Raw genomic sequence first — 27,734 nt, 5'->3', positions numbered from 1 at the left:
GGATTTAATTAAATCACAATGCACTTAACAACACAGTCACTCTTTATGCTGGACGCCTTCATCCAAGTGTGCTCCAGTAGCACAATGCAGGAGTAGTCCAATGGCAAAAAGTGGCAAAAATAATTATATAATTTTATATTTGGTTTTAAATATGCTTCTCTTGAGAGGCCGCTGTACTGACAAGGGCCCCCGAATGTGGGAAACTATAATGCGCATGCGCAGGGCTGATTGACTCCCGCCCCCGCTGCAATCTGATTGGCTGTTTGACAAGTATTGTCATTTAAACCATGCGTGACACGTGTGACCATGAATGAAACAGATGATCTTCTACAGCACACATTTTAAAAGTCTGTTTTTTTAGAATTATGTGAGATTAAACATCTCGGTGGGATATTGTTATAAACCAAATTGTTGGTAAAAATAACTACATTTAACATGTAGCGGTTCTTGGCTCAGAGAGGACGTTTTTTCTTCCCGTATGTGTTAATCGGAGGAGATGGTACCTGGTCAAGAACAGGCTTTTTGTGATCTCAAGCATCTTTCCCGAGAGGATTAACAAACATGAAAGCAGCAGGACAACAACGCGTAGCATTGGTCCTGCTCTGCAGAGCTAACGTCACTCAAACTGAGCAGAAACGTCACGAGGACAGGTATGTGCTCACCTGGATTATTATCATCCGTGTTAAACTGTGTAGGAAATGTGAAACAGCGCATTATTAACATAACAAATAGGTAAACTGTATAATTGTGTGATTTTGCATCTGTCCAAAGTTGTTTGGACAGTATTATTCCCTCACTGGGACATGATGCAGCATACTGTTGGACAGCAGTTCATTCTGTGTCTTTTTATTCAACATAACGTTACTTTTTATTCGGAGAAAGCAGAATGTGTCACCACAGAACAGCTCAGAGTCATTAAAGTGCTTTCTGAAACGGATCTAGTTAAAGCAGAGGCATTAACATAACTGTATATCGGAATATATCAACTAAAGCTACTTTAGTACAGTTGTACAATGATGTATTTATTCACATGTCCTTAGTAATATTTATATTTCGTGGGTTGTTGCATTTGAAAGGACAGTTGGTGCCTAATGTGAAACTACTTTCAACAGCTTTCAACACTGTCAATAGGTTATTTAATCAAATTATTACACAAAGTTGTTTATTTAATAGGTGATTTTCTGTCACATTTAAAGTGGGAGTTGCTTTTACTGAGCGTCTGCTTTGCATCACATTTCTGAAGCTGCTTTTCTTGAGCAGTTGCTGTTTCAGAATCTTGAAAGAGAAACTCCTCCCTAAATGTACTTCTATATTCACTGCATTCCTGCAGTTATTCTGTGCACTGCCCTCTAATTTACTTCTTTTGTTGCCATTTCCTACATGGCCCAGAATGCAACCTGCTGAGCATCTGTGGATTTGATGGATTTCAGCTGTGGGTAAATGCGTTATGTTGCAGCAGGAGATGGAGCTGAAATAGCCATCAAGGAAAATGAGAGTCGTTTGCCTTTCTCAGATCCCAGCATGATGTGTTCTGGTCTGTTGGAGCTGCTGTGGTGGAGAAAGTCGTGTCTGCCTCTTGTAAAAATCTGGATTGCTGAACGTTGGTACTGACGCATCATGTGTGATGCTGAGGATTCATCTAAATCCTGATGTGATATCACGTCACAAATTGTCAAAATATAGATGAGCTTTATTGTGAAGGGGCTGATTGACTTTTTTTCTGTGTGAGCCCTCAGGTCAATAACAAGTCGATGGAAAAAATAAGATTTCGTCAAACACAAATAACTGATACTAGGGACTCTTTCTCAGTGAGTGTAGAAATAACCCTGTAAAGTGCATTAACTGTATTTAAGTACAGTTTTGAAGTACTTCTGCTACTTGTAATTGAATATAATGTATTTTGGACTTCACCACATGTATCTAAGAGCAATAGTTGCTCTAAGACTTTAAATGCTAAACATAGGATCCTTTTATATAATTTGATCCAATGTTGCATATTAATCTACCAAAAGTATGAAGTAGTTAAAATTAGCTCCACCTTGACCAACGGCAAGGTGGAGGTATACAATAGTATAACACTGACACTAGCCTTATTATGAGTACTTTTACTTTTGATACTGTAAGTACATTTTGTTGCTGTTACTAAAGGAACATTTTGAATGCACGACTTTTGCTTGTAATGGAGTGTTTTTATACTGTAGTATTTCTACTTTTACTTAAGTAAATTATCTCATTTCGCCACTGAACATTAGTGACATCAACTTGGGGAAACTCTGCAACTATACCAGCTATTATTGATTTAATATCATGTAAAACAATTGTATGAAATGCAGTGGAAAGGTCTTATGATCCTGATACAAAACGCCAAACACAATGTATCTTGGGTTTAATCTGGCAAACATCCTTTGTTGAACAAGACCCCGCTGCCTTTTCGACTTTGGTTTTTGCAAGTTGAGCTTGTGTGAATTCAGAGGCTTGTCAGAGCCAAAGTATGCAGGCCAAGGCTTTCTACAAATTACACTCCCTCTGGTTAAATTACTGTGTCAATACCCAACATGCTCGAACTGCTAATCTGCCAGCGAATACCTTCAGCAGGACTGTGCACACACATTTAGGAAAAGACAAAAGAGCTTAGACATTAACGACAAGACAGGGTTCTCTTGTTCAAGCGGGTTTTTAGTCATCAGCCCAGTAAATGCCTCCCAAATTGACAAATCGAACATTAAAGAATAGATAGAAAAAGTGTTAGTTTAGGGTTAGAATCATATAAGGATGTGGAGAAATACATCTTTAAATAATCTATAATAAGATAAGTATTGATGTTACTGCATAGAGAGCTGAATTCATTATTTTAGAAATTCACTTTTTCTGTCTCAGCAATCATCATCGTGCACCATAGTGAAAAAGAATGTGCAAAAACTCGACCAGGAGTCGTTGCAGTGCTCCTCAGCCAGCTTCTTGTTACCAGGCTGACAGGATTTGACAGCTCTGGGTGCTGAAGGTGTTGGAGTCTCCCTCTGATCATCATGGAGTCTGAAATGAGCCTCTCTGGCAGCTCCTCTGCACACACCCGCCCTGACCAACGCACGGCTGTCCTGGCACAAACTCTTCTGCTTCTTCAGCGCCCTGGCCACTTGCTTCCAGTACAGTTTGACGTTGGAGGCATACTGGTGACAGACAGCCGGTCTGGCGACATATTCACAGCTGAAGCTCCTGTCCCCCTTCTTGCAGGTGACACCCAGGGTGAAGATGTCCTCGCCCGTTGCTGCCCAGGTGCACGAGGACTTGTCTTTGGTGACCATTCGGCCCTTGAGGGGCTGTGCAGGGACGGCTTTGGACTGGCGGCCGACCCTCGGCCCCGCCTTGGCTTTGTGTTGTCCTCTGTCCACCCCTCTTCCCCGCCGTCCGTGGCTCTTCTGGCAGCTGCTCAACATCAGCTGATGGGAAATGCAAGCCAAGACCAGCAGGATAGCGACATTGGTGAGGAGAGCCATGAAGGCAGCACAAAACACCCTGCAGGAGGAGAGATTAGGATTTAGATGCATGACATTCAATCCCTTTCATTTCCCTTCTTACAAAGAATCATTGAAATTCCCTATTAGACCTATATTTTAGACACAAATGACTTCTTAGAATAGCATCTTTTAAGGCAAGGTGCTCCACTTTAAGATGTATACAAGATATAAAAGAAACACAAGACAATATTGAAGCGACATAAATTGGATTTGAAAAGAGTTAAATTAAATAAGATAAACGTAAGCTACAAAGGAATACGTCAGAATAAAAAGAGGACTAAAAAGTTACAGTGGATTGAGAGATATGAATAAATATCCCTACTTCATCTAAACATGGCGGTGGCAAATAAAGTTTAGTTTAAAAGACAGCCTTGGATGAAACAATCTGAATAAAGGTTGACATGAATATAGCGATGGCATAGAAAGTAGATAAAAATAACAATACTACAATATGAGTGCAGACACACTCCTTTATAGTCGCATAATAGTGATTTAACTGGAAAACCATGATGAATTTAATTAGTCAAGTACCATACAGGGCATTTGAACTAACTGTAGGAATTGTAGTAATATATAAGGCAGTAAGTAGCAGCCACACACACACACACACACACACACACTATAAGCCCTAATGCTATATTGATTCCAAAGTGATCCGTAATCCGGATCATTACAGACTGAGCCCAGATGAAACGGAGATGACTTACCTGAAGTCTTCAGAGTAAACTTCAGTGTTCAGTCCCGACACGTGAGAGCTGAGAGTCTCCTTTACTGCACCTGCAGTTACAGTACGCTGCTGCAGAATGAGCCCTCCCCTTCACACACACACACCTACACACACACACACACGCACACTGCATGATTGGACGGCTTACAAAGTTTGTTGAGTTCATATTAGTCAGCCAGTCAAATGATCGTCTTGTAGAGATATTTTGAGTTAAATTTCTGCAGTTGAAATAATTATTGTTATTAATTAATGAAATTATTCAGGTTAAATCAGATGAAATAAAGTATTCAGAATCTGCTCAACAGTGAGCAAATTGAGATGAAGACACTTTTAAAAAGGACAAACATAGACTACTCTTCCTCACCGTTTCGTGCACTTTCACAACTATGTTCTCTCTGTTTTAGTTGGTCGCCAGAACTTTTAAATTAAGCAAGGGGCAAATACTTCAAACAGTTTTTGTTGAAACTTGTGAACACCAGATTGAGATATCAGACTGAAAATAGTCTGTTTTGGTAGATAGTGCTGCCTGCTATAAGAAGTCCCACCTGCTTTTATGATAACTTCACTTTTAAGGCATTCGTTTGACACAAATTCTTACAACTCTTAGCATTTCAAACCTTCACATCACCAACTGTTAGTACGGTGTGCCAAAGATAAAATGACTGAAAGTATCTTGAAACAAGCCAGACGTCCCTGATTGAACTTGGCCTGTTTAATTTAAGCAACAGTGACACTTAATGGTCAAATGCAGTTTAGCAGGTGATTCCACTATTTATTGATGAGCATGATGAGGATAAATATAATAAATATTGACAGTCGTTTTCAGTATTGCTGCTCTTTCGCTGTAAAATAGCACCTAACATTTTTGCATGATTTTTGTAGTTTTTCATCGAGACGGAGAAATAAAATCAAGCTTATCAACACAGAATAATTGAGAATAATGTTTATTTCTTTAATAAAATCATTTTCACATTCATTATATCTTTCTATCAAATACACCAGTACATAAATGACTGCCTTTTTCACACAGTAATATTAAGTGATGCAAGTAGATTATATACAAGTAAACAATATATAATTACAAATACGTGGCCAGTGAGTTATCTGTGTACTCTTCCCACTCCCATATATTGTTGAACAGGTTTGTGCAGCGGCAGAAACATTCTCACTAGTTAAAGTAGTGTTTGTACCATTTCATACATGTGTTTCACAGCCTGCTCTGTGAGCCATTTAGTTTGTTCTTACACAGTTAAGATGGATAGAGTTTTTCTAAGGCGTGACATTTGGAGGATTGCGCGCAGGTTCACAGAGAAATCCATCTTCGTATGGTCACAGCAGTAGCATCTCTTCCCCTGAAGAGAGTGCTGCAGTTCTTCTATCTCTTCTACCACATGAACAAACTGCTGGTCTGGAATATCCCTCCAAGGGCCGTTTTAATCAGATATCCGACATTATCATCATCAGAATTGTAAATCTGTGAACAGAGCAGAGGCAGAAATGCATATACAGTTGTAATTTATGTGCATTAGTTATATTTTGAGCAAGTAAAAGACAAAAGTTTGAATTTTGCGCACAAACGCTGGAGGCAAACTAGATTTAAATATACATGATTTATCTTTCAACCAGCGTACTCTTAGATTAGTCCTGAAACAACACAATAAAAGCTGTGTGTTAATGAAGAGGCACCGTTCTGTAGCTCACCTCCCGCGTTAGTGCCGAACGAAACCGATGAAGTAGGAGCAGATGCCTTGAAGTGACCTCCAGCAGTACTGCTGAGCCATCCTCTTAGCGTTGCTCTCCACGGGGGTGGTTGCTGGTGGCGGACTGGCTCTCGGTGTGGGCTGCATTCGTGGCGGGACTCCAACGGTTAGCCTCGCAGAACCGGGTCTCGTGGGCGAAGGACGAGGCCTCGTGGGTGAAGGTCTGCCGGGCTGTGCGGCCGGTCTCATCCGAGCTGAAGCCTCTGCCACCGACCGGGGGAAGGAAGCGCCCGAGAAGACCATCTGAGACTCGTCGGTCGCCTTCCTGCACATGTGAGGTTTGATCTGCCTCTGCGCCAGGCAGGCGTTGTGGAGCTTTCTGAGGCCCCACATCATCTGGACGAAGTAGTGACGAGGGTTTTTGTTGTAGGGGCTGCAGGTGTGCGGCTTGCCCACGTATTCGCACCAGTAGGAGCGCTTGCTGCTCCGGCACGACAGCTTCAGCCGGGTGTATTCCCCTTGACCGGTGATGATCATGGTGCACGCGTCCTTGGCCTGGGTTTTGAATTTGATGGGATCGTCCCAGATGTTTTGTCTCCTGTCGCTCTGGGCCTCGGCCGACCAAAGGCAGCAGGCGAGCAGAAGCATCAGAGCGCTTTCCTGGGTCCACATGGTGTCGGATGGATGCTGAGTGTCGGAGGTGGAGAGTTGGACTGCTCAAGCTGAGGGTCCCTCCTGCTATTTATTGTCTGAGCGGACAAAGAAGGAGTTTGTGGTCCTTCCTTCGGGAGGAGGAGAGCAGCGACTACATCATTTATAGCCGTCTGGAGAAGGCTAGAAGGGCCTCGTGAGATGTTTACTGTGATGCTCGTGTTTATCCAGCTGCTACGCAATGAGTGTACGAACTGTCGCACCCAAAGAAGAACAAAATAATGTCAATTGCATCTTCTTGAACATTTTCTATCGCTTTCTGTCCCCAGAGGGCTTTTTGCAATCATGCAAACATAATTTTTTTTATAATTATCTTGTGTCTGTCGAGTAGATCTCAATTAAAGAGAAACACGGCATGTCTGGGATTACACTCGCGTAAAAGAGCCTTCTGAAGCCCTCAAGTTCTCGCTTGTTTTCAAAAGGCAGTTGTAGCTCACAACCATGCAGTAGCATCATTTCCCTCCCAAATATAAACACGATCACACTGCACAACCACAAAGAAACTCACACATGGAACACTGAGCTCAAGGATTTGTGCCAAATAAGAAAGAACAAGAGATGTCTGTATAAGATGAAAGGAAAAAAGGTCCCATTGTGATTAATGTGGGAAATGTAGTCAACACGTCCGGAAGAGATTTAGCTTCACTGTTTACAGTGGAAAGAATTGCAGGAATATACAATACATTTAAACACAAATGTTGAATTTCTTTAAAAAGCAAAGTTTTCAAAATGTATTCAGTAGAATATACTCAACAGTTTTACAATAGCAGGTAAAAATACTCTCACAAGAAAACGGCATAAATTAATGATTTCACAGTACAAAATATTAACAGATATGTAATTAATGTATTAAACTAAAAGTACTTGTTAGTCCCTTTCGAACACTATGTGACATCACAACACAAATGCAGATTCTTAACGACTGTTTACTGTTGGATGGTTTAATCGACAACACAGGATCATATTTTATATATTGATCATATGCTTTGTTTATAAAAATGAAGTCTATGATCAAATTTGAAATACTCTAGTAAAGCAAATGTCCCTCAAAATTGTAAAGCATTTGAGTAAATGTACTTAGTGAGGACTTTCATGCTCATTCCAGCAGTCATTTTTTTTCATTTTAAATTCTTAAGCTACTGCAAAACCAGCAGTGTTTCTTTTCAAAGTCTCTTCTCCACCACCCGCTGAGCATATTCACCGGCACACTTTGTCTGATGCAAGTATCTCTCTGTGTAAATGCATAGTATGCCGTCCACTGGTGTGCCTGATATTCAGTTCAATACAGCTTTATTTATCCCCGTAGTTTGGGGAAGGTTTATGTGGCAGCTCTTAACACTGGGCATAACACACATACGATAGACTAGGAAATAACAACAATAAAGTAAACAGAGGACGATGCATTTATGAGATCAAATCTGTGTGTATGTGGAGTTCATAAATATAAAGCTAATAGAATGAAAGCTCTATAATGTAGTGTGATATGTAAAGTTTTCTTTGCTGGCTCTCAACTAGTGAATTTTCCTCGTGACAGTAAACGGTTATGTATTTCAATTAGAGAATACTTTTCTCCATGCAGAGCCCCTTTTATGTGCATATTATCATATAGCATGGTAGCTCCTGCTGGCAGTGTTAGTGTATGGCTCAACCCTCAAGCTACACATGGATTGTACACGCAGTAATGTACAACTTGTGCCGGAACTCAGAAATAACCATTCAAACACTGTTTGATGTGCAAGTAAACACGTTTAAATAGGTTTTTTTTCTCTAAACCACTGCTTCTGCTTTTGATGTTCGTCTTCTGTACGAACCTATTTTGAAGTAGGAACGAGGCTGCATGTGGTTTTGCTGGTGGTGTTTATTTACATACTGTTTGATGCCTCAGAAAACCTCAGGAAGAAGCTTATGGCAGAAGATAATCATCTCTTATTGAAAATAGCTGACCAGTAACGCAACCAGTGGGCTCCGACCAGCAGCGGCAGCACCACATAGGAATGTGCAGTTTGTGTTAAAGATTTAAAATACACCATGAGCAAGACGTTTCATGTCACCAGTGGTGGAATGTAACTAGGTACATTTACTCAAATACTGTACTTAAGTACAATTTTAAGATACTTGTACTTTGCTTTTCCATTTCTTGTGATTACCCTACATTTCCCAGGGTACTTTTTACATAGCTACATTTATATATACTAGCTTTAATATTAAAGTGATGTAATCATCAATGTATCAACAATCATAATTCCATTAAGTAATACGCATTCATCTGAATGGGACCGTCTTTAGTACTTTAACTTTAATACTTTAAATACTTGCTAATACCTGTGTACTTTTACTTAAGTAGCATTTAAAAATGCATGACTTCTGTGTTTTATTTAAGTAAAATATCTGAGTACTTCTTCCACCACTGTATGTAACATGTCATTTGTTTTTCATAAAACACATTAATCATGCAGTCACTGTCAGTAGCTTTTCACTATCTTAATATATAAAGCTTTAAATATATACAGTATAATTGCCCATTCTTGCTAAATGCATGTGTGCTATGCTGTTTGTTTTTTTTGCTTTACCAGAAATAATAAAACCAAAATGCACTGCTGATTCAATGCACAAAAATTACAAAAACAAAAGTGAAAAAAGTGACGACAATAAATTGAATTTCAAAGTTTATTCATAATTTATACACTCTTCTCTCCACCACATAGGACGTTCCTATGGCTCCATCACTGCCCAACTTTGGAGCGTCGCAGGTCAAACCAGTCACTGATGTGTCTGTCCTGAAGGTTCGGATACACAATATCTAGTTCAAGCACTTAAAAAGTAAAATCAGACCGTTTTTCTCCCAAGATGGATCACATCCAGACGCCAGCAGACATGAATGATAGTCCTGTAAAGTGAACACACTGATGCTTTGAAAAATGTCCATCTTAACAAGAAAAAAACAAAAAACTGTCAGCTAATTTTATGCTAACTAAAGCCTTTTTAAATTTATACCACGTTAAACTTCATCCAGATCACTGTTGTACCTACTACTACGTATACTGTAGTAGTTCTATGCAGTACTATTGAATGTACAAGTATATATGAGACCGACTGTATGTAACTGTTTCTAGCTGTAGCTACTAGCTAACAAGCCTAGGTCTCTGTGTGAAAACTTTCATTTGAAATGATTATGTGATAAAAATGAGTAATTTGATTCATGAAATTAGTTTGTCAGTTTAAAAAAATGTAATAAAAAGTGAATGCGGTTCATGAGATTACATGTTTTCTGTAGTTTCCATGCTAATTTGTTGGTTTTCATGGATCAAGTGGCACAACTTCGATGCTAATGGTGTGGGTTAAAAAAGTGAGCAACAAAGTTACTTCGAAATCATCAAAATACAGTGAAAATGTACATTGAAATGTACTTTACATTTATAGTATTAGTACTGTAAAGTTACATATGGTACTGCAATATATGATGGCTTATTCAGAGACAATTAGCTAAATACAACTTTCAGTGTTAAGATGGACATTTTTCACAGTTGCATCAACATCATCCACTGTGTAAACCATTAAGCATTCTACTGGTTTTCTACTTTTTGCATTGTCCCATGAATGGATTGTCTAAATCTAACCTGTAAACGTGGAGGCGAGTGGGGTGGGATGACTAGATTGGCCCATTGCGTTAATGATAATCAGTTCAGCCTATTCCTCAGCCAACATCATCAAGTTATACAAAAGAAAAGATAGCTCTTGAATACATTCACTCTTTCCATATAGTCTCTCTTTATATATGTATCCATAGCTAGTGTAGGGTTTTAAAAAGCAGAAACAAAATAAGCACATCACTGACAGACCACTAACGACCTGAGACCTACAGTAAATAAAAAAAATACAATTTGGCTTGAGAAAGTATTTCTCCACTTTAAACGCATTGTCACTATGAAAGCAAGAACTCAGTAGAAATGTCACCTTAGTGAACTCGACATGTGTTAGCTCGGGAATAATCTATCAGCCTGACTAAATATTGCTCCGACTTTATGTAAATTAAAGGGAAAGTCCACCTCAAATACTGAAATCATTTGGGAAAGAAAAAGTAAAAACATAGTTCTGTTCCTTATAAACACAATATTGTGTTTGTCTAATTTTTAAGCTGTCAGTTGACACTAACCAATCAAATTAATTAATGTAAGCCGGAAAAATCACTCTTTGGTTAAACTTCTTACCAGCCATTGACATTCACAACTTGTGTGTAGGGGCTACAACTATAAATTGCGTAATTTTAAAGAATTAGGAATGTAGTCATGATTTGATGTTAAAAAAAAAGATCAATTCCTAAAAAGAAACACATTGACATCAGCAGTTATGTTACGCTTTGATAATAAATGATCCCACGCTTTTTTATAATTTTGGGATTGTTTAAATGCATTTTGGGAAACTTAGAAAATAAAGACGTGACACAAAATTAGATGACACAAATTAAGGGAAAATGCTAAAAACTTATATAAACAAATTTTTTTTGGGGGGGGGGGTGTAAAGAGTACAAACACTGTACCGCAAAATAATTGGTGTTTTTTGACTTTCCATGAGTGGATTCTCCCTTTTTAAGAAGGACCACATCTGTCAAAAAAACAACTGCATGAAAGAAACTTCTGAAAGGCAACCAGTCATTTGCAATCCGTTCAAAAACCAGCAAAGACGTCTGGATGTTTTGTAATAGTGTAAACATTGATTTTTTATTTTTATTTTTATAAAGTCATGCTAAATTTCTTTATATTAATCATAAAAATCCACCTGGGACAAACCTGTTTCTGTTTTTTACCACTTTGTTCAAACCATCCAGCCATTTAAAAACACCGACTCACACATGCTACAGGTAAAAAGGATGAGCCATTCAGAACCATTCTGTGCTTTTTAACACATTAAATGTCACGTTAAGTTGCACCTTTCCTTCCAGATGTATTGACCGACTGTTCCACTTTCTGTATTAGCATGTGTTGAATGTAATGCGTCCATTTTACGTGCAGTAGAAAAGGTTTCCTCTAGCAGCCGCCGTCTTCTTCAGCACTAACAAGTACATTAATATGAACAGGCATCACAGTTATTGTCACGTACTCTCGCTGAATGTATTTTTCAGCTTGGTTTTGTGTCTGAACAAATGTAAACGCAGACACAGCAGTCCTCTGAAAAAAAGAAGCAGAACAAGCGTGGCTCAGATTGATGCTGAGGGAGAAGAGTTTGATGTCCTGCAGGTAGAGTTCCTTGGATGAGGAGCAGGTAACTGTTCTGTCATCTGCCTTGAGTTGAGTTACAGATAACACCCAAAGGGATTTGTGTGTTCCTCTTGTGTTGTGAAGAAACCAGCTTTTATTGAGCTTCTTCTGGTCCGAGGGCGTGTGAAACAAACAGCTTGAAAATAGATGAAAAGGTTATGATTAGTAAACATGAAATATACTTAATTAAGTACCAATTTAGGAAAAGTTAAGGACAACTGCTTTTCTTTATTGTCTTTGTGTCGATGCTCTCTTACAATAATGATTGCTGTATTACTGTGAGGGCTCATCACATAAGCCTGCTTTAATCAATCCTCACATTGAGTCTTGACATTAAATAAATAATAACAAAATGACAACAAACTAATAGAAGTATCGCACTTGTTTCCAATACAACAGCTTTTTTCTTGAGACTTTCTTGAGACTTAAAAACTGTCATTTGGCAGACATTTTGTTCTTATTTTAAGAAAAAATGTGATCTTCAGACTCGATACGAGAGCATATTATTTGATGAATGGACATCTTGAAGGCAGAATGGGTAGGATTTGTGGTTTTTAAAGTCAACATTCAAAGGTGGCCCTTCCTCCCTGACTTCCACAGATTTCACGTAGCTATATTAGCATTTTTACTGAGTTGCATCCACCATTTGGCATCCCTCTTGGATGCTGGTCACGATCTGGTAACTGGTCGCTACGTTTTATGGGTTTAGGGTTATGCCCAAAAACATCCCAAACACTGCAAAATATTATTGATTTATTAATTTGTAGATAATTAATTATCTAGCCTGAACCATTGTATTCCTCACTATTGATCCAGGAAAGTTGCATCGATTGCAACAGATTCAACTAAATGGCTTTAATCTAAAATGTAAGAAGGCAAACTTACTTATTATGGTGTATTTCAGTTCCAGTTTCCGAGGGCACTGGGAAGGCAAATATTTGAGAAAAATGAATTGGATTTATAAAATATTACGTGTATAATTCATGTACTGCTTTTTTCCTTCTTCTTTTGAATGGCCCAGGAGATTAATGCAGCTCTGTCTGTGTTGTGAAGTAACACAAGAGTGCAGTCAGTTAAGTCTCTCATGGAGTGTTTTTAAAGACTGCATGGGGCTTATACTTGAAAAATATCTATTATATAGTAGTTATAGTAGTCGGATACAACCTGCTTTCTTCTCTGAATAATGCATTTAAAAGAGATATCAAAAGCTATAATCCAAAATGCTGTTTCATCTGGGAGAAACCTTGATATGTGACATTCAGGATATGAACAACCAAAAAATGAATGTCCTTAAATAAAAATATGTTTTGTAAATGAGGCAGTTTTTAGAAACCTAATTCTGTTCTCAATAAGCATCACACAAAGCCCAAAATGGGCACATTAGCACATCCAGCTTCTCTCCTCTGCAGCACACTGACTAAGCAGTCGCAAGTAGTCAGACATAAATACCATGAAGACATTTATGGTTCGTTAGTGAGTCCAAAATTAGCATTTCTCACCATGATGGTTTTCCTGCAAAGTCGCTGTGAGCAGAAAAGCACTAAAACCAGCTGTAAAGAAGTGTTAAAGAGTTCGGTTAGTGGAAGAAATGCAAGGGAATAAGACTACAAACAGTGGATGGAGATGGAGGGCGTGGTGACGGCAGACACACAGCAGGACAAGGTGACAGCTGTGCAAAAGAGAGACTCAAGATTGGAAGGAAGGCATTAAATGAAACGGCGTTGCAGACACAGAGGTCGGTTTTCAGTACCTTTCAGGAGCCAGAACGAGAGCCGGCTCTCTGTCACCAGTCGATGTGCCTCGGAGGAGCCGAGGCCCGCGGGAACCTGTTCATAGTGTCATATGTAGGGACGCTACCGGCACAGGAACACACACACACACACACACACACACACACACACACACACACACACACGGGGAAAAACTTTAACATCACAATTCAACCATCACCATTTTGTGAAACCGTCGTCTGCTTCTCTTTTAAAGAAAAACAGGACGAGTGGTTCACAACGCAGAGAGCAGAACAGCTTCATCGACATCCTACCAAGATGGATAAACTCAAAGGGGCAATAAGTTAGGTTTATTACTGTCTGGAAGCACATGATAATGTTCATATTAGTTGGGGGTTATTTCACCAGGTTCAGAGATTTCTCTAAAATCTTAATTCAAACACTCTTGTTTTGTAAATAATATGGTTTGAAAAGAAACTGGAGGGTGAAGTGTCTGTTTCAGTAGCTATTGTTTGTTGATAAATGTCAATAGAGGTAATAAATTACTCATTGCCCCTTTAAAATACATGCTGGGTTTTTGGACAGTGATTTTGTATTGAACTTCTATCAATTTCTAGAAAAATATAGAAGATAAAAGGTCTTTGAAAATGTTCTTTGTTACAAGAAAACACTACAAAATGGTAATTTTTCTTTTTTAGCTTTGGGTTTTGTATTTTCAGCATTTACTCAAAAACTGGATCGCTCCTTTTGGAATGATACTCCAGTCATGTGAAAGACAAGTTCAATTGGTTTAAAAGAGGATAATTGTGGAAGCAAAGATGTCTGATCTAGCTGTTTTGCTCTCTTCTTCTGTTACAGTAGGTCGTCTGCCCAAACGCATCCTCGTCCAAATGCAACTTAAAAAATACGTAACATGCAGTTAGACGTCTTGTTAGATTAAGAAGAAAATCAAAGGAGCATCATTCACAGCATCACACCAAAGCTTTGCATGCTTGCCTCTCTCTGAACAAAATGATCAGGTGTACATTCGACGGACTTTGGCTGACTCTAAATGAGAAGAAACAGGATGATTTTTCATTCACATGCACACACAGAACATGCAGTAGTTTAGTGAAACAGATCCCCCATAAACCACACAGCAGAACATCTGGCAGGAAGACAGAGAGAAGTAATCGTAGGCGGACTGAGTAAAGAGTTTACAAAAGTAAATCACACCAGTCTTTATGGTAAACTCATCACCTCCTAACTCTAACTCCATACTCTAACACACAAACATGAGAGTGGTACCAATCTTTTCGCTAATTCTCTCAAACACAAACCCGTTCTCACTCCCAACGCGTCTTGGTCAGTGGCCCTCTGCGTCTGAAACCGACGCATCGAGGCTCCCTTGACATGCAGCGGGCTTTCAGCTATTTTAACCAAAACCACAATCTTTTCCGAGGCCTAACCGAGCAGTTTTGTAAGTAAACCTAAAACGTATCTAAAAAACTGATGCTAGAGGGGTAAATAGTGTGAGGTGTAGGGCCACTGACCAAGCTTTGGTATTTTACAAGTTGCAAAGACAGCAAATATGTCTATTTCAAACTTTTTCAAATTATTTCTGGACCTATCTGTCATATCTTATACCATAAAAGCTACCAGTACTTGTCAGCTTTCTCATTATTGTTCAGTTGGCTGGCCTCCACATATATATAGTGTGTGTGTGTGTGTGTGTGTCTGTCCATGTGCAATGAATCAACTCCTTCAAAGGCATGCACTGTTCGACGTCATCATTTTGCAGGTGAACAAGCCCACGTCCCATAGCATGCCTCCACCTCCCATAACATGCAGTAACAGGATTATTATATGTATGTTTACCTTGTCATCATAGGGTTTGGGATACCTTGTTGGCTCTCACTATGATAACCATTATTACCAATTTCCATACTGAAAACAAAATATCGTATACAAACAAGGGGATGAAAAGTGTAATGAGGGAGACATGCTGATCGGTTTCCGAGTATAAATGCTTTCTTTTTCAGTAGTCAAACTTGTCAAGAATGTTAAGAGATAAATATTGTTTTGAGTATAAACCATAGTGTTTTATTTACACTAACTTACAAAAGACAGGTGGACTTGTAGGATAATGATTGCAAGAGCCCTTCATGAAAGGTAAGGGGCACTTTTCACAGGTAGCACACGACAAGAAGCCACAGCATCCACCCATAGGAGCAATACCAAGCTTAAAAACGTAAACCAGCACCAATAATTTAGTAAACAAGTCTATGTACAAGATCCAGAGAAAAGCACAGAGTGATAGAAGTTGAAGAGGAGAGAGGACGTGGATTGAATGTCTTACGTTTTCATGGGAATTGTCTCAATGCTATAAAGATACACACAAAACAAAAAACCAACATAAAAATGTTATTGAAAATGTCCAGCGATAGAAATGCACCATAAAGTTGTAACCCAGCACAGATCACATGACGAGAGACGCCACTGATGGAGACAATACGTTGTATTTGTGTTGTAAAGCCGTGATTTAGTGGACAAAGGGTCCATGAAGGAGAAATATAGATTGACAGATGCGTCAATGTTTCTTTGTAAAGTGCCAAGTGCTTGACAGAGAGGAATGTAACCAACAAAATAAAGATATGGAAGATGGAAATAGTAGAAATGGTTATCACAAAGTAAAATGCCAAGTCCCAGAAACAGAGGAACTACAAGGAAGAGAAGAAGAAGGATAAAAACCACAAATCAACAATAAACCAGTAGAGCTACTGTGACCAGAAATACCTTAAAAATAGTTATTTAATTTGTATTTAATCTGAAATTAAGATGCTTCTTATCGAAAATAAAATAATCTCAATGTTATCAAATAATATTCAAATTAAATACGTTAGGAAGTAAATTAGCAATCTACAAACTGAAGAAGAAAAGAGTGTAGAAAATAAGAAGCTGTAGAGAAAGGAGGTCCTGCAACCATCAACAGCATATAAAATATTGATTGTAATGACTACAGACTGTAATTATATCTCGTTTTACTAAGTATAAGCTATGCAATAAATGTATATATGTAGTAGGATAACGAGTACAAGTACTCACTCATCGTAAACATCCTCTGTGTCCATCCTGCGGTAGAACTTGGCTAGTTTCACTGCGAGGATGATGCTGGGGAGGAGGAACAGAGTGCTGCAGCCCAGGCCCAGCCAGAAGGTGTTCTGTAGAGAACAAACAACAAATTAAAGCTCAAATGATTAGTCCATCAATTGATTTGTCGATGAACTGAATATTGATACACATTAATACAAGTATTTTGATAATCTATTAATCACGGAAGTCATTCCTCCAGCAAATATGCCAACTATTCCCTAGTTCCTAGTGATCAATTGTGAGGATTCAGTGCTTTTATTTGTCTTTTGTGATTGTAAATTTCATATTTTGGGATTTCAGCCAGTATTTGATTGTATTGTCTTACATTTTATAGACCAAATCCCGAATTGATTAATGTGGAACATAATGTGCGCTGTAAGCTGCAGTCCGACAAACTGTTTTTAAAAACAGTTGTATATTGAAGTCACACTTTTGTATACCCATATGTTGTATATTTTTGATCTACGTGGCATGTACCCCCCCTAATGAGCTACAGCTAACCACCATAGCCTTTTAATACATATTTCTGCTCATGTTTAAACAGGGTTTGTTTTCCTACAATCCCTGATATCATTACCATGGAGTCGACCAAGAAACTGCACGTAATGATCTCCGCCGTGTCCAGCATGTTGCTGAAGGGCTTGCATGGTGCGACCTCCATCGCCAACTGTGGGGGAGGGAGGGGGAGAGAGAGAGAAAAAGAGAAAGAGAGAGAGAGAGATCGATCAAACTCTTATTCTGTATGTTAAATTCTGTTTGCTGCTTACATTGAAGCCTGTTGTGTCACCTTGCTGCACAATAGATCCTTGTACTTTAAGTGTTCTCGGAAAATAAAAATGTTCTATTGACAGCTCTGAGATCACTAAAACAGCTTCAGGCTTTGTTACTTTGTTTTGAATTCCTTAAGTTAACTACAGAAACCAATGAGCCACAAGGCAAATTCCTCAAATTTATAGTGGTTGTAATTGCTACATCTGTCTTCTTTATATTTTCTCCAAACCTCTTACGCAACATGCAAAGGTACTGCCAGCACTTAACTCTTGATGTACCACCAGTGTTTGGATTTGACTAAAAACCAACATTGGACTGAACATAAATCAAAACTCAATCACGCTGAAGGAACAGTGTCTGTATAAGTTTTGATAATTTGTTTATTCTATTAAATCCAAAGTGTCAGAAACAAGAAAACTGCTCATATTTTTGTTCTTTCCTCTCCACCACCAGAAGTCTGCCACAGAACGTTTACTAATCCAGCAGGGAGGTGGGGCAGTCAAACAGCATCAGGATCCAAATTAAGATTGTGCGCACCCAGTATTGAGGTGAAATGTTGCCCCCTACCTGTCCAGGTACTACACTGAAGCGAGGAAACAAATGAACACACAAACACTTACTGATGTTTTGACCCATTCTATGTATTGATGGAAGTAGCCAACAATGGTCGCTGTGTATTTTCCCGTTTCCTGTGAAAGATTGAGACATAATGTGAGTTACAGATCATTTTACAGTTAACATTCTAAATGCGTCCCAGTTTACTTCCTGTTGCTGTGTGTGTGAATGATATCAGCTGACAGGAAGTAGACGTGGACCGAAGCTGTTGCCTTGCAATGCAATTCTGTTGCAACGGTCTATGAATTAGAATATAAACAAAGCAAGTGGTCCTTGAGTTACCCGATTGGTTAACTGTGTTGCATTGTGGGAGATGAGGTACTGGGCAGCTTCAATAGCATCAAGAACTGCTAAAACTTTGTTCTGCGGAGAAGAAATTAGAGATTTAGTTTGAGCTGAAATCGAATGCTGCGTGTCGGATTGAGACTGAAGTTGCTGGTTTACTTACTGGCAGGTCTGTGGCTGTTCTTTCCAGGAACCTCATACTCTGGTTCAACGCACTCTTTAAAAGGAAAATTAAGAGGACAAATTAACTGCAGAAATCCCAAAAGGTCATGAGATACAGTCAGGGGTCATAATACACCAGTGACACACAGAAGGAGACCAGGCAAGAACAAAACCCACTCTTGATGAACAATATTCTGCTTTAAGTACAGGCATGCTGAAGAATTTTGTCCCAAAATGAAATATCCACAATGCAAAGAAAGAAATGATTCACCTTTTCCTTGATTTTGCCACAGATGATGGAGAGGACAGAGCTGTTACCAAATGAATACCTGAAACTTCTTCTCTCAAAGTGGATATTTTGTAATATTTCGGTACAAAACCCTTCATGTTCAACACCACTCAGTATGTGACTTTTATATCAATTTAAATACAAGAACACACACACACAATATCCAACAATACTACCCAAAATGAGATATATTGTCCCAGATTAATATATGTCATCAGAGAGATGCAATATCTCTCTAAGTGTTCCAAAATATGTACGGGGACACTAAATACACAGAATGGAAACACAGCTTACCCTCGCTCTAACATATTTCTTGAAGTTGAAAGTGGAAAAAGAAAAACATAAAAAAGCTGTTGTAAAAGCTGTGAAGTGCATCAATGCCTGTCTGAATTGCCAGTAGCTGTAAATCCGTGGTGTTATTATATTGCCTTTGACAGAGAGAATAAAACTGAATATTCATGTTGTTCTTCTCAGACATGATGTTGGATGACACATCCCTGAGGGTCAAAAACACTCTGTCTTTGATGATAATAAATAAAACACCGCAATATGTTTTTCCCGTCAAGGATGATACCATTCTTCTCTTAAATAAGCATTAGCACAAGAATAACACACCAATTACCACATCACAACCTTTCCTCTGAGCATTAGTACATTTTGGAGTAGACTAACTCTATTTATTTTCTAGCCATTGAGGGTTGCGCAACACGCTGATAACGTGTCTTTTCCCTCAACTGGCTTCATAGTCTGAAGTTTATTTATTTTCCTACATTTCCCAGAGTGCCTCTAAGCAACCCCTCCAGCCAAGAAGAGGTGACGATGTACTGCATCAACTTGCACTTGCAGCCAAATTAGAACAAGGGCTGTAAATGTTTCCCAACAAAAATCATCCCTTGGTTCAGTCGCAGACGCAACGTGCCCTGCGGCTGCATCGCATTCCGTTCTTTTGAGGTCTTTTATCTGGGTGAGAAAGTTGGTTTATTCCTCGTCTATGCTGACAAAATGTTTGTCATTATCCTGATGTCACATTAGTTCATTGAATCCCAGTCAAAAAACACCAGATAACCAAATGAATGCAAAGCACATACGTTGCTGTTTTAAGTGATTTAGGGTGGATGTTTCCTTTAAACTAGACAGAAGATCTAACCAAAAACCAAGACAGTCACCCAGCCAGGCATGACTATCTGGACTGAAAACACAGAGACACACAGTGGGGCATTACCATGGCCTGCTCCATGGAGATGATCTGTTGAGTGTGGATCTGCCGCAGAGTGCCGGCGTGCCCTTTCAGAGCGGTCTGCAGAGCGCCTCTGGGCTGAAAACGCACACAGGCAGAGGAAATTTTGAGCCGATAAACTACAATTCAAGTCATGTCAGAGACGTTATGTATTGTTTCCCCTGCTGTAAATACTAATCAATGTTTGTATTTCTTCCTGTGTGTAGACTCGTCCTTCTCCGTCCTTCTGGAGGATCCTGCAGGACTCGCCATTTTGAGGTGAATGAATGTGTTGTTACCTTCCTGAAACCCCCTGAAGGCATGAAGCCTGTCTCTATGTAGGCAGAGCTGTTATGTTTTAGATTACAAGACCGAGCTTAGAGACTAAAGACATACAAATGTGCCCTCATGGCACTGTAAATAAATAAGTAAACCTAATTATGTGTCTGTGAACTAAGGAAACGATGTGAAACAGCACATGGGATGTTTGTAAATCATCCGGAACGACACCAATGTCTTCTTACCATGAGGTCTGTCTGGGCCTCCAGCTCTCTGGCAAATGAGAGCAGGTCCATCACAGTGACTCCTTTGTTGACCTGAAGATAAGCCGTGTTTAAAGAGAGAAATAAATCATGAAAACATTCTTCTCTCAGTGGTAATTTTGAGTTCAAAGCACTCAGGTTAAGTGTAATTGTTTTAATGACTATCATCCATAATTACTAGCTACATAATTACAAAGCAGTTTCTTTTATTTCTGTTCATTGTGTTGCTCTTACGTTTAAAATAAAGATCCCACTGCACCTTGAAAATACTATTAAGTTAAAGAAAAATAAATAATCTGCTGTATTAAAAACAGCAGTACATTTTAAAACTCCATTAGTGCATATTCCTCCAGCATTTTCTTAAGAAGAGACTTCAACAACTTCATTTTAATAAAGAGTAGATATTTATTATCTAAATAACAAAGAAATATAATCCATTTCATCAATTCTGTAAAGCTGCCAAGTAGATTGAAGTCACTTAAATGTTGCTCATGATCAAATCAGTGTTTTTAGCTGCAGATCTTAATTGAAAGTTATCAATAAAGTGATTAGAAACCTGTATAATTGTTTGGGTGCTTTCTGTGATATATGTTTTACCAGACTTTCCTCTAACATTCATACTATTATCTAACATTTGTTTGGCCTAAAACCTCTCATGCTGACATTCGGAGAGTGGGTTGTGTATCCGGACAGGTGGTGCACTTGAATGGAGTCCTTAAAGCTTTTTTTTTCTTCTCAGGAAATAAATCTAAGTGAACCTGACAGGTAGTGTTGTAGGAGACGGGAAATGCCATGTGCTGACTTGTTCCCACACACTCTTTGCCTTGGCAGGAATACTTTTGTGTAATCGGGCTTCAGTGATCCTCAACAGAACGCGGTGTAGTGTGTCACGTCGCAGCTCTTGTTAGGTGAAGCATGGCTGCCTGCTGTATGTTAACTGACAGCCAAGCAAGAGGCTGTTCAGCCAAGCTGTGTCTGGTAACATACCAATAAAGTACACATGTAATACAATAATATTAGTATATGTATAGAACACTCTCTTATCAATGTTTACACTGATGTCTGATGTACTGATGTCATATAGCCAGTGGGGGAATGTACGTTTACTCAAGTACTGTATCTTAGTACAAATTCAAGGTACTTGCACTTGACTATTTCCATTTCATGCTACTCTGTACTTTTACTTCCATAAGTGAATATCTGAATACTTCTTCCACCACTGCATATCGCCACATTCAACAATCTAACTGGTTCATTTCATAGTAAAGTGTCACAAAAATGTATTAGACTTTTATTTTGAAATTTTCAGTTAGATCATATTCAGTTACTGTGAGTACGTGTTTTTCGTTGTGGTTTATGTGTTTTTTCAGCATGTTCCTTCAGTTTCTCAATCTGTGTTTGTGCCTGTTTGTCCCTTTTAAGTTCTGTTTCATTCATGCATATTTTCAGTGTGTCTTGTTTGTGCTTGTTTGTCCCCTTCAGACTTATGGGCCTCCTCATTCAGTTTGTTTGTTTCCGAATAGATGAGATAAAACCTTATTTATCCCGAGGGAAATTGTTATGCAGCAGTGAACAGTGAACATGCAAATCTTAAATGTAAACAAGCAGGTATCGGTTATGTGATGTGTTGTGTGTCACCTCTTCCAGGTAGTCTGCGTAGTTGATTTCTGACAGCCCTGCTTCAGAGAAATCCAGAAGGTTCTGCTTCCCCTCTGCCTCTAACAGGATTATTCCCCTCAGGTCGATCTTGATGCTGTCCAGCTGACTCACCACATCCTTCGTAAACTGTAAACACACAAAGGTACAGCAGCAGGTTGGATGAAGCCTGCGGGTAAAACATTACATATTCATTGTTGATCTAAATACTAAAGCTTTAAAAGGAAGCTAGAAGTTTTTTACATTTTGTGTTGATTCTCAAACAGTTTTAACCGAAAAAATAACCGAGGTTTCTACCTCTATGTATGCCTTTTAGAAAAGCTTGTGAGTCACAATTTAAACTGAACTGCAGTACGGACACATAAACATTGTTAACATAATGAAAGGCCAACAAAAATGCAAAACAAATTTTGCCACGTCTGTGGCTTGGATGAAAGTTCACATATCCCACTAGAATGGTGTTTCTTTATATTGCTTGCATGAAGAGTTTCTCCTTGTTTCTACTGTAAATTGTTTGCGGTCCATTTTATTGCATTTCTGCACACAATCCTTTTATTTAGCAATTTCTTTCATTTATATTGTGCCTTAATGCCCTTATGTGAAGCACTTTGTATTGCGTTGTTGTGGAAAATTGCTGTGCAAATAAACAAATTGGAATGCAAAACTCGCATTTCTCTACAAACTATTAAACCAAGAGAGAGCAAACTATTCCCACTGGGCAGACATGAAGCAACATTTCTACGACGACTCCCAGTTTATGTGTCAATAACTATAAAGAACTTTGTATTATTGTTTGTTCATTTTTTATTATATTGGTTGTTCTGAAAGCCATACTCCTAGAGCAACATATGTTGGCAAATATGATTTTTCCGCAAGGGATGTCTTGAATAGTAATATGCAATTTCATCAGCAAAAAAAAAGAAAACTTATGCTTTTTTGAGGCACTATAAAGAAAACTCTTTAACTCTTCAAAAAATGTTGGCAATGAAGTTGTTTGTTGTGAAATGAATATACTGACACTGTATGTCCATGGGTTGGATTTACCCAAAGGATAAAACAATCTCCAACATAATAAGTTATTGTGCTGGGGATACAAATTTGTTTTTTAAAACAAGTAAAATCTTTAAGAACAAAGACATTAATAAAGTCCAGTTCACAGATTAGCTCCAAAAACTATCTTGAATCCAATGACAGTATTGTGAAGCATATAATTGAAATCCTAACAGGGAAATTGATATATTCAACAGTGACGTCATTTACGGTTCTCGGCTGCACGGAATCTGATTGGATGAACTCTGACCAATCAGCCTCGCTGCTGCCCGATAATCAACCAATCAATTCAAAGCACTACGAGGCCGTGGCCCAGGGACGTTATTCATCAGGTGTGCTCAACGGCTGTAGTAAGTGAATTATGATTCAAGTCAAACCATTGATTATTAAAATGATTTTGACAGTCATGTGACATATTATCACTAACTAATAACGTAAAATGGTATACTGTATTATCTTAAAAAGCTAGCGAGCTAGTTTAGCGGTTAGCTCCGGTAATGAGGGGGCGTGGTTTGGTCAGAACAGGAAACGCTCCGTTAGCTAATAAACATTAGCACAACATTAGCCGTAAGCTAACGCAGCTAAACAGCGTCAGCTAGCTAGTTAAAGGCTGGTGTTAGCCGCAAGCTATGTGGCCGGTTTGGTGATGTTATGGGAGAGATAACTATAACTCTTGTGAGAAGAACCTTTACTTAACTAACATACCATAGTCTAAAAATACTCCTTTGCAATTAAAAGTAACTAAGAGAAGTAACAAGATAAAGTTACTGAATTAAAAGTACAGAAGTATTGTCAGCAAAATGTACTTAAAGTATCAAAAGTAATATATTTCATACAAAATGTGGTTCCCCCTTGACAGATAAATACAAATTGTTTTTATCACTAATGGATATATGTAAGAGTATTTTAATGTTGAAACATCCATCAATGTGGAGCAACTTCTAGGTACTTTGTGTACCACTGTGGATTAGTAGCATAGTACTGCATCATGTTTCTATATGTAAATGGTTACAATAAATGTGAAATAGACGTGGAATTAAAAGTACATTATTTCACTTCTGAAATGTGGAGTAGTATAAAAGATAAAATTGTAGTACAATTCTGTCAAAATTGTACTTATTGGCAGTACTTGTAAATGTATTTTCTGTACCTAATATGTTTTTGTCCTTGTAGGTGATGTGTCTTCTACAAAGACAGCCTTCTACCAGCACATGGATTGGTAAAAATATATGGATTCTGTCTGAAGACTTCAACCCTGAGAAGAAATACAACACAAATGGACCAAAATAATTACTCATGGAGCCTCTACCCGACCAAGAATGTCTGGTAAGCACTGTAAGATGATGTATATGTGTGTGTATACTCAAATCAAAATGTTTATCACAAAGACCAAGATAACATGATCCTTCTGTGGGTCTGAAATTATGCATGACAACTCGGGTCAATTGCAATCTCAGCATTAGTCCAATATCTCTATTTTCACAGTGAGCTGATAGAGAACCATATTTCAGCATGGGAATGAAATGCATTGTGTTAGTCAGACTAAAAGAAGGGGACCTAAATATGTGAGGTAGACAAGCTTTTACTATTTGAAAATATTCTAGCATAAAAAATCCAATAAAATTGTCTTTTTTTGTTGACTGTTTTAAGATAGCTGCATCATTTTTTAAGATGTATTACCATAGCTTATACAGGTGATAAGATAACTCTTAATATGTATATATACAGTATATTGCTAAAATTCTGGCAGGTAGGGTGTCACATTTTTGGAAACTTAAAACATGTGCAGGCGCTAAATGAAGACAAATGACCAGTGTGCAGAAACAGATGCAGCATTGGACATATCAGCTGTTGGCTTAAAGGAGCCAATACATCCTTGCCAACTTGGCAGAAATGTACTGAACATCTCAGGCAGGCAGGAGTGGCTGGCTCGGGGCCAAGAAGAAACAGAAACTTACATCAGTGTAACGTCTCAGGCATACACCGAGTAAGGGCTAAAGCATGTTAAAGCTATCAGCCGTCAGCACAGACTTTGTTTTAGCAGAAAATAAATCATTAGGTAATGCTAATTAGACGCTGCAGCCAAGTATGGAAATCTCCAGACACTCCGCCGCCTGTAGCTTCTAGAGCTGCATCTCCAAATTTATTCTAACCCTTGTTTGAGCATTTAGTACATTGCATTGATTTATTGTATATTAACTGTCCATAATAGTATTTTTATGAAGATTACGAGAGAGGAGTTTACAGCTAAAGTACCACACAGAGCTCCTTAACTGAGAGCTTACTTTAAACACACCATTTTAGTGAGATAATAGTACAATGACCTATTCTAATATCTATCATATAAGGAATAAATCAATACAAAGACACTCCGATCGACCCTACAACATGGGACATGTCTTGAGTTTACTGACCACTGTAGTGTTCAGGAACAAGGAGATGTTGAAGACTTTGTCCAGGCGCATGGCCGAGTAGATGCCTTTGTTCTCTTTGCAAGTACTGAGAAAGACACACATACGAGCACATACAAAGAGGTACAACAAAGAAAAAGTCAACTTAAAAGTTGCAGAGTGAAAATATTTGCTGCCATCAAGTAAAATTGACTGGAAGTACACGACGTTCCCTCATAGTGAACAGTGTAATATTCCTCAAAAGACTGAAATATTTGCTAATTTGTCAAAGACAAATATTCCACTGTAATTTCTAGCCAGCTACATAACATATAGACTCAGACAATGTACACAGTATTAGCACTGCTTGCTTTTTAATGGGCAAAGGCCTTTTGAAGCAGCGCTGCTCTATTTGGAAATATAATGAATGCATGTCTGCCACCGCAGTTACTGAGGATATGCAGCTTCTCACTGGAAGGAGATGATGAAAGCTGATGTAACCACCGAGAAAGAGGCTGAAGAGAAAGCAGCACAGATAGTGTCGGAAAATCATGCTAATTAGCTTCTCAAGGTCAATAGAAACCCTCGCACTCATTTGCATCCCCATCAATGGAAATAAAATATTCAGACTCTTGATGCCTGACCCAACGCCTGCGCCAAAACAAAAATTATTCAAATTCTACAGCCTGTTATTGGATAAATGTCTTGTCCTGCTGCAGAACCCATTCAGTAAAATGTAGAGAAGACAGATGTGCAGTACTTCTGAAAGGTGGCAGGTGTACCACTGTCATCTAAATACATAAAAAAGGAGTTTTCTTTGCCTGTACAAGCTCTCTGCCGTCAGCTCCAGGTCGGAGTCGTTGTACATGTAGCCAGGGATGAAGTTCTTCCAGTCAGGGTTGACCAGATATGGGGTGTCCACAACCTGGAGGATCAGAGAAGGGAAAGAGGGAAAGAGGATGTGAGATTCCCATGGGAAGCAAGTGGGACCATGTGATCAAATGTGGCCTAATTCAATTTAAGACAAGTGTACTTCAAGACCATGAACTTACCTTGAAGACTTCTTTGGTGTGGAAGGGTTCACAAAACAGTTTCTCCATGTTTCCTCCAGCCAGGAAGATGGTGGTCACCACTCCCATCAGCACCCACGAGAAGATGACGGTAAACCCAACGCCGCTGTGGAGAACGACGCACAGGCCCTCAGGTACAGATAATACGTAGAGAGCAATAAGAGACGGAAGGGTAGCAGCAGTGGAATGGGGGGAGGTGGAGGAAGAGGTGAACTACAAGGATTACTTTGGATCTGTATCCCAAATTAGATGGAACAAAAATCATGACATTTAAAGATCCATTGGTGGTTTTCAAATGATCAAAACTCTAGAAAAGTTGTTGCCTTTTGTATGAGGCCCCTGAAATCCCAAATATGACACCATTTTGCCATCAAATGTTGATGTTTTGCGAACAAGTTCTTCTTCTTTTCGAGACGGGTTCTGCATGTTGTGTCTTTAATGCTCCTCTTTTAAATGATTGTGATTATATGCTCTGGTCTTTGTCACCTTTTTATAAATGCTGCAGCATGTACAGTAAATAGTGACGCAGCAGTAGTTTTGGCAGTTATTGACGACTAGCAATTGAACAAGTAGTACTCAAATTCTCGTGGTAATGTGTGCCGTCCGAGCATCATCAAATTGACTTCAAAACCTTTTTTTTATAGCAACACCGTCTTCAGCTTTAAATCTGTAAATGGACAGAGCGTGTCACGTGGACAGTTGACTCACGCCATGAGCATCGTTCCTCCCGTGTTGGAGATGCAGCCTCGCGTCGTAGGTGAGGCGTGCTTGTCGTATCCCATCGTGCCACACAGCAGGCCCAGGTAGTTGAAGGCCAGGACGAGGACCACCATGCAGCAAAGAGCAATGCAGCCGATCCACCTGTAGGCAGCAGGCAAAGCTATGGAGTTGGAGCTTTCACTGAAGGTGGTGTCATCA

The 27,734-nt window shown here is 38.9% G+C and overlaps 3 protein-coding genes across 18 annotated transcripts in view; all 3 read right to left on the bottom strand.

The window, feature by feature from the left end:
- Positions 1-2,356: 2,356 nt before the first annotated feature.
- Positions 2,357-4,303, bottom strand: fgfbp1a (fibroblast growth factor binding protein 1a). Its single transcript, XM_031866852.1, has 2 exons — positions 4,223-4,303; positions 2,357-3,513 (listed from the first exon to the last, which is right to left on the bottom strand). The coding sequence occupies exon 2, from the start codon at positions 3,492-3,494 to the stop codon at positions 2,874-2,876; it is 621 nt and encodes a 206-aa protein (XP_031722712.1). The 5' UTR covers positions 3,495-3,513; positions 4,223-4,303; the 3' UTR covers positions 2,357-2,873.
- Positions 4,304-5,951: 1,648 nt separating this feature from the next.
- On the bottom strand, positions 5,952-6,614 carry fgfbp2a (fibroblast growth factor binding protein 2a). Its single transcript, XM_031866851.1, has one exon. It carries the CDS (start codon positions 6,612-6,614, stop codon positions 5,952-5,954), a length of 663 nt encoding a protein of 220 aa, XP_031722711.1.
- A 4,311-nt stretch (positions 6,615-10,925) lies between these two features.
- prom1a (prominin 1a) overlaps positions 10,926-27,734 on the bottom strand; it is a 63,568-nt gene continuing 46,759 nt past the window's right edge. For 2 of the 16 annotated variants that reach the window (XR_004213422.1, XR_004213426.1), the window contains 19 exons: positions 27,525-27,677; positions 26,799-26,922; positions 26,568-26,671; positions 25,771-25,855; positions 22,289-22,435; positions 20,633-20,704; positions 20,115-20,207; positions 19,187-19,204; positions 18,605-18,658; positions 18,439-18,519; positions 18,162-18,230; positions 17,348-17,437; positions 16,723-16,838; positions 15,977-16,000; positions 15,496-15,564; positions 13,659-13,761; positions 13,408-13,458; positions 12,794-12,830; positions 10,926-12,044 (listed from right to left, as the gene is read on the bottom strand). Coding sequence is in view for 4 of the 16 variants with exons in the window: in XM_031866846.1 (XP_031722706.1) it covers positions 13,692-13,761; positions 15,496-15,564; positions 15,977-16,000; positions 16,723-16,838; positions 17,348-17,437; positions 18,162-18,230; positions 18,439-18,519; positions 18,605-18,658; positions 19,187-19,204; positions 20,115-20,207; positions 20,633-20,704; positions 22,289-22,435; positions 25,771-25,855; positions 26,568-26,671; positions 26,799-26,922; positions 27,525-27,677 (1,369 nt within the window). In the remaining 12 variants the exon portion in view is untranslated. The other 14 variants (XR_004213429.1, XR_004213431.1, XR_004213425.1 and 11 more) reach the window with 12 other exon arrangements.

This window comes from Anarrhichthys ocellatus, unplaced genomic scaffold (genome assembly GCF_004355925.1).
Source record: "Anarrhichthys ocellatus isolate YVR2014 unplaced genomic scaffold, GSC_Weel_1.0 scaffold37, whole genome shotgun sequence".
Classification (NCBI taxonomy): domain Eukaryota; kingdom Metazoa; phylum Chordata; class Actinopteri; order Perciformes; family Anarhichadidae; genus Anarrhichthys; species Anarrhichthys ocellatus.
The sequence above is the reverse complement of the archived record's forward strand: the minus strand, read 5'-3'. Positions and strand labels throughout refer to the sequence as shown.

Excerpts from the sequence above, each read along its gene's own strand:
- fgfbp1a (XM_031866852.1), bottom strand. The coding sequence starts at position 3,494 with ATGGCTCTCCTCACCAATGTCGCTATCCTGCTGGTCTTGGCTTGCATT.
- fgfbp2a (XM_031866851.1), bottom strand. The coding sequence starts at position 6,614 with ATGTGGACCCAGGAAAGCGCTCTGATGCTTCTGCTCGCCTGCTGCCTT.